This window comes from Podarcis gaigeae (assembly GCF_964106915.1).
Source record: "Podarcis gaigeae genome assembly, chromosome: 3".
Lineage (NCBI taxonomy): Eukaryota > Metazoa > Chordata > Lepidosauria > Squamata > Lacertidae > Podarcis > Podarcis gaigeae.
The window spans coordinates 93652549-93666425 of record NC_139680.1 but is presented as its reverse complement, the minus strand read 5'-3'; the positions used below and the strand labels follow the sequence as shown (position 1 = coordinate 93666425).

The 13877-nt window shown below is 43.1% G+C and overlaps 1 protein-coding gene across 1 annotated transcript in view; it reads left to right on the top strand.

Annotated features, from left to right (window-relative positions):
- Positions 1-11879, top strand: part of TGFB2 (transforming growth factor beta 2) — an 80326-nt gene extending 68447 nt beyond the window's left edge. The window contains exons 3-7 of the mRNA XM_083733639.1: positions 3705-3837; positions 3953-4063; positions 6277-6451; positions 7987-8140; positions 10504-11879. Of these exons, the coding sequence (XP_083589765.1) occupies positions 3705-3837; positions 3953-4063; positions 6277-6451; positions 7987-8140; positions 10504-10662 (732 nt within the window). The 3' untranslated portion in view covers positions 10663-11879. The remainder of the gene's footprint in view (positions 1-3704; positions 3838-3952; positions 4064-6276; positions 6452-7986; positions 8141-10503) is intronic.
- Positions 11880-13877: the final 1998 nt, after the last annotated feature.

The window sequence follows — 13877 nt, the reverse complement described above, 5'->3', positions numbered from 1 at the left end:
CATTGAAAACCATTTCTCACAGTCATGAGGGCTAGTAACACTCAATTTTTAAAAACATGTCTGGTTTTTAGTATTGTTCAACATGGGTGCAGAGGATGGAAGCAACCCTGTTGTGACTGTGTGAACTAATGTGGCTGCTACACCCACCCAAGCCGTAATTGGGTTTGGTCTGTGTCTGCAGCATGTACTCTTTATTTGCAAACTTGCATGATGAACGTGCTTGGCAATTTCTCAGGAAGCGGATCACAGAACTATAGGCTTTAAAACATTTGGCAAGTCATATGTACCTTTTGTATTTTGGCAAGAACTCTGCACCTCGTACAATAGTTTATAAGGACCACATTCTGCTCTCAATTATTGCCAGATCCAAACCTCGTTGAAGCCAAGGGAAAGACCCCTGTTGGCTTCCGTGGCTGCAATGCCATTCCCCTTTGCAATCGCACACCATTACGCAAGGCTGGCCGACAGAAGAGCAGGACCTGGAGGGTTTGGCAGGTAGGCCTGGTTGCCTAAAAAGGCCTGCTTGAACCCCTGTTGAATGACGTCCGTGCAAAATGTGCTGGAGTGGCTTTGCAGTAAGTGATGGACAACCTGAGTCACTTTCCCAGAAGAGAGAAGCAAACACATAGGATTAGTTGACACCAGAGCTGAAACCTCAAGTTTCTCCCCTCCTTTCATGAAACATAAATGGTTCTCTCCCACCCCCGCTTTATCTTCACAACAGCTGGGATAGTTTGGGTGGTAGAGCATGAGACTCTTGATCTCAGGCTCATGGTTCATGTCCCACGTTGGACAAAGGATTCCTGCATTGCGGGGGGTTGCACTAGATGGTTCCTTCCAACTCCACACTTCCATGATTCTAACCCTCTGAGGCAGGTTAGGCTGAGAGATAGAGACTGGCCCAAGGTTATCCAATGGGCTTCAGGGCTGAGTGGGCAGCGGAACCGGGATCTGCTCCCATCATAGTCCAGTGCTCCAACCACTGCAACCCAGCTGTGGCATGGGCCAGCCTTTAGCAATTAAGATGGTAGATGAAGGTACTAGCAAGTTAAACTTGCCAATTTTGCTTTGAACATGTTTTCCCCACCCCTGTGCGTATAAAATCTGTTTATGTGTTTATGGTGTGACCGATGTAACTTAGAAGTCAACTTGTAGTTGAAAGTTGCATTCATGTCTTTATCGATGACGCTGGGTTCAGAAGCGCATACCTGGGGATTTTTGCTCACCTTAGTGACCTTAAGGAATGTACAGCTGAACTCTGTATTCTCATCATACACTGCTCACAAATAGTCGCTTATATAACCAAGTAAGCATCACCTTGGGCTAGTCACACTTCTCTGAAGTCTCTCAGCCTCACTCACCTCACAGAGTGTTTGTTGTGGGGGAGGAAGTGAAAGGAGATGGTTAGCCACTTTTGAGACTCCTTAAGGGGAGTGAAAGGCGGAATATCAAGCCCAAACTCCTCCTCCTCCTCCTCCTCCTCTTCTTCTTCCTCTTCCTCTTCCTCTTCTTCTTCTACAGTATAGGTTTTGGAGGTTTGCATGAGGTCATCATTTTGTACTTTGGGTGTGAGACAGAGGGAGGGGTGGTGGTACCCATAATGGTGGTTGTGGGTAGGGGGATGGGGCACTAAGGTGGAGACACTATGTGGGGAGACTCAGAGGCCTACAGGCCATCCCATTAGGCAGGTACCTTGTGGAATGGCTGCTGTGCCTTCTGGCCTGCTAGTATTCTATTGGTTAACAATGAAGTCTTACTCCTCCACCTTTTGATTGTAGATGAAGGAGGTGACTTGGCATGTATTACTGAGATCTAGATGGAACTGATCTAACCCAGCTTTGCCCACATAGGTACTTGGTACAGCACCAGTTTGTCGCCCTTCCTTTATTCAGCTTTAAAGTACAGTGGTACCTCGAGTTAAGAACTTAATTTGTTCTGGAGGTCTGTGCTTAACCTGAAACTGTTCTTAACCTGAAGCACCACTTTAGCTAATGGGACCTCCTGCTGCTGCCATGCCACTGCTGCACGATTTCTGTTCTCATCCTGAAGCAAAGTTCTTAACCCGAGGTACTATTTCTGGCTTAGCGGCGTCCGTAACCTGAAGTGTCTGTAACCCGAGGTACCACTGTATCTTATTTTAGTATTGCATCGTACAGTATTGCAGTTGTAGCTCATTATACTTCCCTTGCCACATAAGACGGGAAATTTGCATGCATGGATGTTGCACTTTTCCCTGCAAGTTAAAACATGTCAATGTGACACTGGCAGCGCAGGTCAGGATTGCCAGTTTTACAAGCAAAAGCACTGGGCAAGTTGGGATATCACAACAAACCATGGTTTATCTTGACAAGAGTGAGCAGCTGTGGGCCTTGGGTTGGTGTGTTCTGTTCCCCACCTCCTCTTCCAATGCAATCATGAGGCAGTGGGGGGGAAGGTCTTGTTTCCTTTTTAGATTTCATTTTGCCTGATTCCGACAAACTGTGGTTTGAAATTAGCCTGCTTTAACAAACCACGGTTAAAATTAGGGTTTGGACAGCACACGAAAGTATGGTTAATTTTTAAAAAATGAAAGTCAGAGACCCCGACTCACTTTGTCTCTTTCCCATCAGTGTGCTGTAATGGTTAGCTACGGTTTGGGAGACTAGGGTCTAAATCCCCACTTGGTGACCTTGGGCTAGTCACTTCCTCTCAGCCCAGCCTACCTCACAGGGTTGTTGTAGGGATTAAATGAGAAGGTGGGGAACCATGTATGCCTTGAGTTCCTTGGAGAAAAAGATGGGATGTAAATGAATGAACCATGGTTCAAACTGTTAGTACTATTTGCTTCAGCTGATCACTGGACAGGGGAGTATCTAGCCCATGAAAGGCATTTCCCAAGCCCTGTGCAATGCAAGCCTGGCACCTTGGCAGTCACCTGGGCACCTGCCACTAAATCTGGCTCTGGGCAATGGAAAATGGTATCTGGGCAGAGATGCTGGTACACTGTTAAAGCTAAGCAGGTCATGATGGACATTCTGCTAGTAAATAAATCAGTGAAAGCAAGACTAGCGTTTTTATTTTCCAAGATCTTATTGAGTCACATTGTGGAGAATTTTATATGCTTTTTGAAAAACTAACACACTCTGGGTTATATCAGAAATACGTAAAGCAGGTCAACACAAGTAAAAGAGGATGTAGTCTGGGTTTGAAATGTGCTTTTATTTTCCTCCAGTGTCCCGGCAATGATGAAATTCTAGCCCACTTTGCTGTGGTTTGTAGTAACTTCTGGCTTTGAAAGCCTGGATCTCAGTTCTGTTACCTCTTTGTAATGCACAGAGAGATCGAGCCAGGAGGGAAACAGTTCTGGGATGAGCAAAGAATCTTGGAGCCATGAGTTAAAGCTACTCTGATCTTTAAAACCCTAACCTTCCTGCCATATTCATTTGCAACACAGGAACATACGCAGCAGCTCAGATGAAAAGCAGGATGCCACCAGGTCTGGTTGCAACATCAAAATTTGCAGGCTCAATGTTGGAATCCAATTTCATTCAATGTATTTATATCTATCTATACTGTATGTGATTGTTTGTAGCCTGTTGAGTGCTGCAGTTATTTTCTGTACCATTGCCATCTTGTTTTGAACTAGTTTGAGCTAGTTTTTCTTCTCAGTGAAATCCTGAAAGCCCATAACCAACAGAATGTATGTTGTCTTTTCTCGTTTGCAGGTTCTGAAAACCAAAGATCTAACATCACCTATGCAGCGCTACATTGATAGCAAGGTAGTTAAAACCAGAGCTGAAGGCGAGTGGCTATCTTTCGATGTAACTGATGCAGTACACGAGTGGCTCCACCACCGAGGTGACCATATCCTAAGCCTTTGATCATTTAGAGCCTGCCTATGCTAAATCCAAATGGTTTCAGGTCTGCACTGGATCTAAAGGCAATTTCCCCTTCCTTCCCTTATGTTTTGCAGACAGGAATCTTGGATTTAAAATAAGTTTACACTGTCCATGTTGCACGTTCGTGCCTTCAAATAATTATATCATCCCAAATAAAAGTGAAGAGCTAGAGGCAAGATTTGCAGGTAATGACAAAACATAAAAATTAAAATTGTTATGTGATAAGAGGAGTTTTTACAGTACATGGAAAATACAAAAACCCAGTTCATTGAAAAGATTGAGCTCTGTGTGTTTATTGTGTGTGTGTTTGTGTGTGTGTGTGTGTGTGTGTGTGTGTAGAAAGAGTGATCTTGGTCTCCTTCCTGAAAGAAAGGATTTCTCCAGTGCAGCTAAGAGGGAATGCTCATGGTAACACCAAAGTTTATTGAAGCCAAATATTGTTTGGATGATAACTGGGATTCCCCAGAAGTGTGATGCAAATCCCTGACCAGCTCCACACCCAAATCCAAGTGGATTCGTCAACTGAATCAAGTGGGAGCAAGTGGGTCGTGGTTATTGAGTACAGGGTGCCTCGCAAGACGAAAAGAATCCGTTCCGCGAGTCTCTTCGTCTTGCGGTTTTTTCGTCTTGTGAAGCAAGCCCATTAGCGGATTAGCGCTATTAGCGGCTTAGCGGATCAGCTGATAAGCGGCTTAGCGGATCAGCTGATTAGCGGCTTAGCAGATCAGCTGATTAGCAGCTTAGCGGATCAGCTGTTAAGCAGCTTAGCGGATCAGCTGTTTAGCGGCTTAGCGGATCAGCTGTTAAGCGGCTTAGCGGATCAGCTGTTAAGCGGCTTAGTGGATCAGCTGATAAGCGGCTTAGCGGCTTGGGGAAAAGGGGGGGGGAGGAAAAAAAACCCGCAGGAACTCGCAAGACATTTTCGTCTTGCGAAGCAAGCCCGTAGGAAATTCGTTTTGCGAAGCACCTCCAAACGGAAAACCCTTTCGTCTAGCGGGTTTTCCGTCTTGCGAGGCATTCGTCTAGCGGGGCACCACTGTACTAGCAAATGAGAACAAAGGAAACATTTGTGGATAGGTTGTTTTTTTTTAAAAAAAAAAACTGCAATCCACAAGAGCGTTTCAGGGTGGAATACATTGGAATTAAAAATCCATCTTGCAACAATAAAGGAACCCATAAATCGATTTAACAAAAAATTACAACAAAATTGAGAGGAGTCAAACTCAGTGATAATTTAAGTTGCCTGAGAAAGCAAGATGAAGGGTCCCCATTCCGTTGTCCATCTTAATTCAAGCCCTCACCTCTGAGTTTGCTGCTTTTGTTTACAGGATCTCAAATACAGTAATGGGATCTGGAAGGATGAGTGTGTGCTTGTGTACAGAGACTGGGTTGTTGTTTTTCCTTTAGTGATGATACCTGGGTGGGTTTCAGTATGCTGTCAAAATTTATTTCCTGTTATCTTCTAGTGCAATCTAACCCCATACAAATCAGTGAGTCAGACTATTGTTTTCAGCCTTAGACTGCAGTCCTAAGCATACATATTAGGATTTAAGTCCTATTGGGCTCAGTGGGACTTGATTCTAAGTAAGCATGGTTAGGATTGGACTGCACAGCATTTTTAGCTTAGATTAGTAGAGTGTATCAGAAGTGTAGAGTTAATATTTGAGTTAAATAAATATCTAAATGCATGTTGTACTGAAATAACTGCAAAAGAAAGAAAAAAATTAATATATTGTATTACAACTGACTAAATGACTAATCATGAATGCAGATGAAGTTTATGATATAGTTCATCTCCTGGCATTGCTATGTGCTGAAATTGCATTTTATTTTATTTTATCTGATTGAGGGCAGAATATGTGTTCAGTTTGGATACTTCTCCAAACCACAACTTGACAGATTAGGAACATGCCATGGATTCACACAGCCTCTATCTTCTGTTGTACACCAGTTCCAACTTCCATTTCTGGGTTGTTCTAACCATAGTTTGCCATGATATCCTATGCCGAACCATGATTAGGGCTAACCTATAAAGCATGGTTTACAAGCACATTTCAAAACATGGTTTGGGGCTCAGCATTAACCATAGTTTCTACAACTCGGACATCATACTATAGTAAAATAAACAGTGTTGGTGTGTGATGAAGGAAGGCGGTGCTATAAAACTCCCCAAACAAAGGTTTGGAAGGTTGTCTCGAAGGAGCCACAGCAATCAAGATAATGAGAACTTCTTATGAAATTTACATATGCATATCAGCATGCGATAAATGCTCCCACCCAATGCCAGTGCCCTATGATGATTTTTTTCTGTGGTTCGAGTTTCTTGTAAAAAGTTGGTTTATATAATTTGTTCCAGAAGAGCAGCACAATATTTATTACCAAAATGTATTTTTTAAAGGTATTGATGACTACTACACATATCCCAGTGGTGAGAAATCTTTAAAGCCCAGTAGGAAAAAAAACAGTGGGAAGACCCCACATCTTCTGCTAATGTTATTGCCCTCCTACAGAGTTGAGTCGCAACAGTCCAGTCGGCGGAGGAAGCGTGCTCTAGATGCTGCCTATTGTTTTAGGTAATTATGGATTGAGGCGTTGTCTCTGCCTGCATGCGTAGAAATAGGTTAACATTCATAGAATATAAATACAGCCCCATAATTCCATGATTCTATTTTTTAAAAAATGCCTCTTGCTGGGTATGAACAAAGAGCAGTAGTTGAACACCTGGGTTCTTATAGTCGCGTTACAACTGATTTAATGTAACAAAATTTGAATTTTCTTCCCAGTAAATTCCTTTATCTCTTACTGGCCTTAGTTGTAATGAAAGGACCACATTTACTTCCCACTACCCCCCCCCCCCCCGCAGAAAACAAGAAGCCCATGCACAGATGTACAGTGGAACCTCAGTTTTTGAATGTAATCCGTTCTGGAAGACCATTCAACTTCCGAAACGTTCGAAAACCGAGGACGGTCAGTAAAATCCATTGAAAAAATGGGAAAACACATAGCTGAAGCTGTTCGACTTCCGAAGCACATTCGAAAATGGAAGCAATTACTTCCAGGTTTTCTGCGTTCGGCTTCCAAATTGTTCGGCTTCTGAGATGCTCGAAAACCAAGGTTCCACTGTAGCAGGAAACAGTATTTCCTGGCAATATGGAACAACCTGTGATGAGCTTTGGGCTTGCATATACATTTCTATCTCTCTTCTACTGCTGGTTTGCTCTAATAGCCCAGGATCTGAAACAACAGTTTGAACCTGATGTGTCGTCACTAACCATAAGTTAAATAAGCTGTCTTTCCCTGAGTTCTGGTCTCATGGGAAGCAAGCTAAGCTAGCCCACATCCTATGTGCACCTGCTTAGGAGAAAGTCGCACTGAGTTTGTGAGATTTTCTTTTTTAATACAGTGCACAGGAAGGCGCTGCAGTATGCCAAGAGAGAACCTCCTGGTGTGCCCCTAAAACTTAAGTGAATATAAAAAAAATGAAAGTCTCCTCTAAGTCCCTCTGCAGTGCAGGCTGCCCACTGTATCTCTGAATTATTTGCTGTTCTAGTCTTGCTTCCCACTGATCAGCCTCCATTGGAGACGAATAATGCTGTCACATTTCTGCATTGTGTTTGTTTGAATCATCCATTCACTCCTGATGGAAAGAGTAGGGATTTAAGAAGGCATTGATTTCCATTCCAACCCATGTTCATCGCATCCAGCACTGTTTCTGTTCTCCTGCAGTTCAGTTTCTGAAGTAAAGTCATCTCTCTGCCTGCTGTGGTGCGACTTTATGGAATTAATTATGTAAATAATTATTTGCTGGATTGATTACTGGCCCAGAAGTGTACCCCTAATTCAAAAAAAAAAAAAAAGCATCCGTTTTGAGAATCATAGTATTGTAAAGTTGGAAGGGATCCCAAGGGTCATGTGATCTAACCCCCTGCAATGCAGGAATCTCGACGAAAGCATCCATGGCACATGGCCACCCAAGTTTGATGAAACACTGCATAGGGCTTACAAAGAATCTCTGTTTAGAGTTGCATTGAGCTCAGCTTCTTGCTCCCCAGCCCAGTTTTGGTGGCTGTGACTGTAATAATATGCTTGTCTGCAATTGCATTTTCAGGAACGTGCAAGACAACTGCTGCCTGCGCCCATTTTATATTGACTTCAAGAGAGATCTGGGATGGAAATGGATACATGAACCTAAAGGATACCATGCAAATTTCTGTGCAGGAGCTTGTCCTTATTTATGGAGCTCAGATACTCAGCATAGTAGAGTAAGTCTCTTCCTTTGCAGGGGGCGGGGGTGGTTATATTTGTTTCCTGATAGAATATTAATACTATATTGGGTGGGGGTGGGTGCAGAAAAGCAGGATGTCTGATAATAAAAATAAGTCTTTCTTTGTCCTCCCCCTGCAAAAACCCCCTGACAGCTAGTGCATTATACTAGTGTATTATTGACACAATACATTTCCAATACAATGAAATTTGGCGCTGCCAAAGTCTTTTAAAAATAACTGGTGCAACATGTCTAGTCTGCACACCAACTGAACATATTTCAAACACAGGTCTGCCTTAACACCTTGTAATTTTAAGTCCAGTTGCACAGCACACTCTCTGGCAGAATATCCTCCATCTCCCATCATGTGGCTAGGGATTATGGGAATTAGAGTCTGGCAACATCTGGAGGGCCACCGGTTCCCCATCCATGCTCTAAAACAGTCAGTGTTCAAGCAGGGCCAGGGCGATTTCATTCCAACCTCAGTGCCTTCTCCCTGCTGAAGCAGATGTCTGAGGAGTAGCAGCAACAGTTTCCTGGGCCTATCCTGTTCTAAAATCAGTTTAGGCCCTTCTGTAGGCCAGGTTTTGATCTTCCACACGGCCCTAATGCACTGACTCCACCCATGGAAGTCATTCTAGGGCAGGCCTGCACAACACATGGGACTTCTATGTTGCGGAGGCCTGTTCTAGGGAAAGGAATTCTCCTGGGCAGCTGTGATCAGGATTGGGTGTGTTCCATGTGCTGGCTTGTGAAAACCCAGCACAGAATCTAGGGTCTGGCACACACTTTGGCACCCTGAAAATCCTGGCTTTCATCACTAACACAAAAGCCAGCTTCTCTTGGTTGCAGAGAGAAAGCTTGAAAGATTTGGGGCAGCGCCTGCTTATTTGAGGAGCTAAGGAAAGGTTGGGAAGGGTGGCTCTCGCTCTGCCATTTGTAATTCCTCTGCCGCCAATTCTACACCCTATAACCTATAACCCCCTTGCCATTTTTCCTCTGCTCTGTCCCAGTGCCACCTCAACCCTTTCTCTCCGTCCTATTCCAGTGCCATCCTAGTCTCCTTTTTAAATGGAAACAGTCTTAATTCACTGTAAGAGATCCACGCCTGACCTTTATTGCCCCAGTTCTACAAAAGCTTAAAAATGAACCAGAACCCCAACGTATGAGAGCCTTGGTAGAAGATAAGGTTCCTGAAATTACGATCAATGTTGCCAAATTCTGTGTAGCCGCTATTAGGCGCAGGAAACAAGAGCTTTCCAATGTCAATATGCAGGCGAAGGCAAATACTTAATTTTATTTATGCTGTTTAATTCTAAATTGCTGTTATGGCCTAATCTGTATTGAAACTGTCCTTTGTTTTTTCCGGTGTTATGCTTCGCTGACTAGCTGTACGAGTTAATCTGGTCTGTGACCGTTTAATAAAATTTGAATTTGAAATTCACTATAAGCCCAGGTTTCAAGAGATCAAAATCCTCACAGGACGCTGCCTCATCCAGAGTCAGACCATTGGTCCATCTATCTCAGAGTGGGGAACCTTTTATGGCCAGATCCTTACCTCTGGGTGATGGAACCTGGCACCTTCTGCAGAGCGCATGCTCTGTCCCTGAGCTGCGCCCCTTTCTAAACTGAAAGTGGGTATAAATGATTGTGGAATTCACTGTTAATGGGGGTTAGAACTCTCAGTGGCTATGCGTGACAATGGCTATATGCTGCTTTTAGTATAAAGGTAAAGGTATAAAGGCAAAGGGACCCCTGACTATTAGGTCCAGTCGAGGCCGACTCTGGGGTTGCGGCGCTCATCTCGCTTTATTGGCCAAGGGAGTCGGTGTATAGCTTCCAGGTCATGTGGCCAGCATGACGAACCAGAGCAATGCACAGAAACAGTTAACCTTCCCGCCACCTATTTATCTACTTGCACTTTGACGTGCTTTCGAACTGCTAGGTTGGCAGGAGCAGGGACCGAGCAATGGGAGCTCACCCCATCACGGGGATTCAAACCGCCGACCTTGTGATCAGCAAGTCCTAAGCTCTGTGGTTTAACCCACAGCACCACCGGCGTCCCTGCTTTTAGTATACTCTTGCATAAAAAGCTGATGGATGGCAGCTATGGGAGAGGGCGGTTGGCCCCGTGTCTTGCCTGTGGTTCTCCCAGAAGCAACTGGTTGTCTACTAGGAATGAATGAATTGATTAATTACGGTCCACTATGAAAACAGGATCCTGGGCTGATAAGCCTTTGGTCTGATCCAGTGTCCCAGTTCTTCACATTTGTAAAACAAAGCTGAAATCTATGGAACCTATGAAATGTGTTGCTGACCATCTGGAGGAAATGCCTTCATCTCTCTTTCCTCTCTTTCCAGGTTCTCAGCTTGTATAACACTATCAACCCAGAAGCCTCTGCATCTCCATGCTGTGTATCCCAAGATTTGGAGCCCCTCACCATCTTGTATTACATTGGAAAAACACCCAAAATCGAACAACTTTCTAACATGATCGTAAAGTCTTGCAAATGCAGCTAAGGGATATTCCGGAGCAGCACAGCAAGTGCATTGGAAAAGAAAGGAAGAAAACAAAACATAAGAAGAAGAAGAAGAAATGTAAAGAACACATAGGGTCAAGCAGTGATTTAAAAAAAAAAAACAAAGGAGAAAAAAAAGCGGTACTAGTCCAAATCGTTTGAGAGTTTGTTTCATTGTTTTGCGTTTTGTTTTCAAAAAAACCACACACCATCATCTGAAGCAAAAACCGTGAAGGCCTTATCCTACATTTCAACTACTTGGTTAGTGAGATAGACAAGAAGGAATTTTCTTTTTTTAAAAAAAAGCAAAAAAAAATACTAACAAGAAAGAAAAGAAAATGAAAAAAAAACCTTTTAAAAAAATAAACACTGGAAGAATTTGATAGAGTTCTTATGTGAAAGGAAAAAAACAGGAAAAATATCCCATTCAGTGGAGTTGCTGTATCTGTTCCGTGGCTTACTTGACCTCCGTGTTATGCCATAGATGCTCTACCCATTCCCTGTAGTTCTTAGGAATTAACAGCGCATTATTTATTTTTGTGTTATATGATCAAATGAGGGAGCATGTTATTACCATTGGGGAGGGGTGGGGGGAACGAGGGAGCAAAAAAACAAACAAAAAACGAGCAGACCAAATAAACTGCAAGAAACCTGGTTTCATTCCTTAGAAACCTGAGCTCAAAAAAAGAGATTTTTTAAAAAAAATCCTGCAAACCATGATTTGTTTAGCTCAGTTAAAACAGTAGTTCGCTATTTTTCAGGAAGTCTGCCTTAAAAAGAAAAAGCCACATACACCGTTGTTTTTCTTGCCGAGAGCCTATGCAAAGCCTCGCACCATTTGTTTTTATACTGAAAATCTTAACAATAAAGGACATTTTTGTTTCAGTCTCAAAGACAAGTCTATTAAGATTCTTTTAAACATGCAAACACACCACCACCGGTGACTGTAAATGAACTAAACTGTCAGTTTAGTAAACCAGTGAAATATTTAACATGTACTGGTCTAATCTTCAGACCCTAATATGTTGCTGTATAGCTATTGCTTTGGGATTGTTTGTCTGTTTTATTTGTGTGTGCGCGGGATTTTCTTTTGTTTTTTTTGTTTTGTATATGTAACCGTACCTATAGTATTACAATAGGTGGGTAGTAAGAAGCCAGCTTAATTGGAAACATATCTGTAGATCTCTATTGTAAACTATTAAAAAATTAAGTACTTTATGTGTAACGTGTAAATTTTCACCATATTTTTGTACTCTGTTAATACTGTCAACTCTGAAGAGTTTTAACTTAGGGGCTCTTGTTGATCACTTGGAATTGTGTGTTTCCCTCTAGCTGGCCAGTATGAGTGAAGCCCCTGTTTTTTTTTTTGTTTTTTCCCCCCAACTTGCACTACAAATACATGTTTTGTAATATTTGCTATACATGAGCTTTGTATGTTGTTTTTCATCCTGACGATATAAGCTACCTGACTCCAATTTCATTCTGTTTCAGAAGAAGAAAATAAGGTACAGTAAAAACAAAGCAAACAAAAGGCAAGGCAAACTCCCACCCCCACCCCCTTAGTCATACATTTGAAAATGGGAGGCTTCAAAATGTTGAAGTTTAAAACCTCTCTTTGGGTGCTGGAACAGAAGGCAATTTTCTGTTTTTTCCCCAGATGGCAGGGACAACACAGAAGCAAAGACTTCTGCACTTCTGGACTTAACATTGATCTGCTTGAATAAGCCATTCATTGGCCTGATCAAGTTGTAGTCACCCATAGTTTGTCAAAGGGCACATCCAGCCACTTCGGATTAGCGCTGCGGTGGTGCTGGGGGTCTGCATGAGACTGTGTATATGCATCAGCAATATGCAGGGGAAAGGCCACTTACACATGCAGCCTCACTTCTTCCACTTAGGGGGATTGATTAGTTCCTGTTCTGTTTAATTCCATAACGGGTTATCGGAGTCAGTTCAGCCGCAGTCAAAATGAAAAGAGGAAAGTCACACGCTACACCCCCATTCTGATATAGCAGCCGCAGGGGTTTGGATCTTGGCTCTGCTGTAGACATTGCGCTAGTTGCCTTTTCTCAGCCTAGCCTTCCTCACAGGGTTATAACAGGCATGTGTGCCGCCTTGAGCTCCTGGGAGGAAAAAGCATTCTGTTTTGCAATCCCATACAGCCCTGTATTTGAAGGGCTGCTGGAATAGGCTTCTATTTGAAGGAGTCCTCTGTTGCTCTTGTCTAGGCCAAGCTTGGCTTAAAGATAAAAACAGGAAGACTCGGGGCCATAAAGATGCCCAATAACTGTTAGCAGCTGAATGCAGGGTTCTACACATTGGCAATATGTATTGTATGTCTATTTAAATTAGAAATTATTTCCAAAATTTGCATCGCGACATAAATTAACGCATGCAAAGTCCATGCAAATCTCTTGTCTTTTTTTGTGATGTGTGGGTTAAGCCACAGAGCCTAGGACTTGATGATCAGAAGGTCGGCGGTTCAAATCGCCATGACAGGGTGAGCTCCCGTTGCTCCGTCCCAGCTGCTGCCAACCTAGCAATTGAAAAGCACACCCAAAAGTGCAAGTAGATAAATAGGAACCGCTCTGGCGGGAAGATAAACGGCGTTTCCATGCGCTGCTCTGGTTCTCCAGAAGCAACTTAGTCATGCTAGCCACATGACCTGGAAGCTGTATGCTGGCTCCCTCAGTCAGTAAAGTGAGATGAGCACCGCAACCCCAGAGTCGGTCATGACTGGACCTAATGGTCAGGGGTCCCTTTACCTTTAAGTGGCCAACTTAGCTGCTAGATGGGGAAGGAGAAGCATCTAGCTTGCCTGGGAAGATTTCAGGTTTGTTTTTAAAGAAAAGTTTTGCAGCTGGTTCAAATGGGGGAATGGCATTTGTACCGCACAGTTGTGCTCACACTTCCCCACATAGCCCAAACCTGCTTCCCTGCACATACAGCCTCAGCTAGGTTTGCGCATCACATGCCCAAGTCTTTAGTCCTAAATAATCCAGGGTGTGTTTTAAAAAATCACAATAGTGCCTTTAAATTGATACAGTCAAGCGTGTGTTCGGTTTCAAGATTGAGATTTGATTCATACTTTCAGGAAGGTTTGAGTTTGAGGGGAACACAAGCTATGCATATGGGGGTTCACAATGAGGTAAATAAATCATTAGTTGTATGGTTGTATGCTATTAAAATAATCCATATTAAAATCACATCATTTTA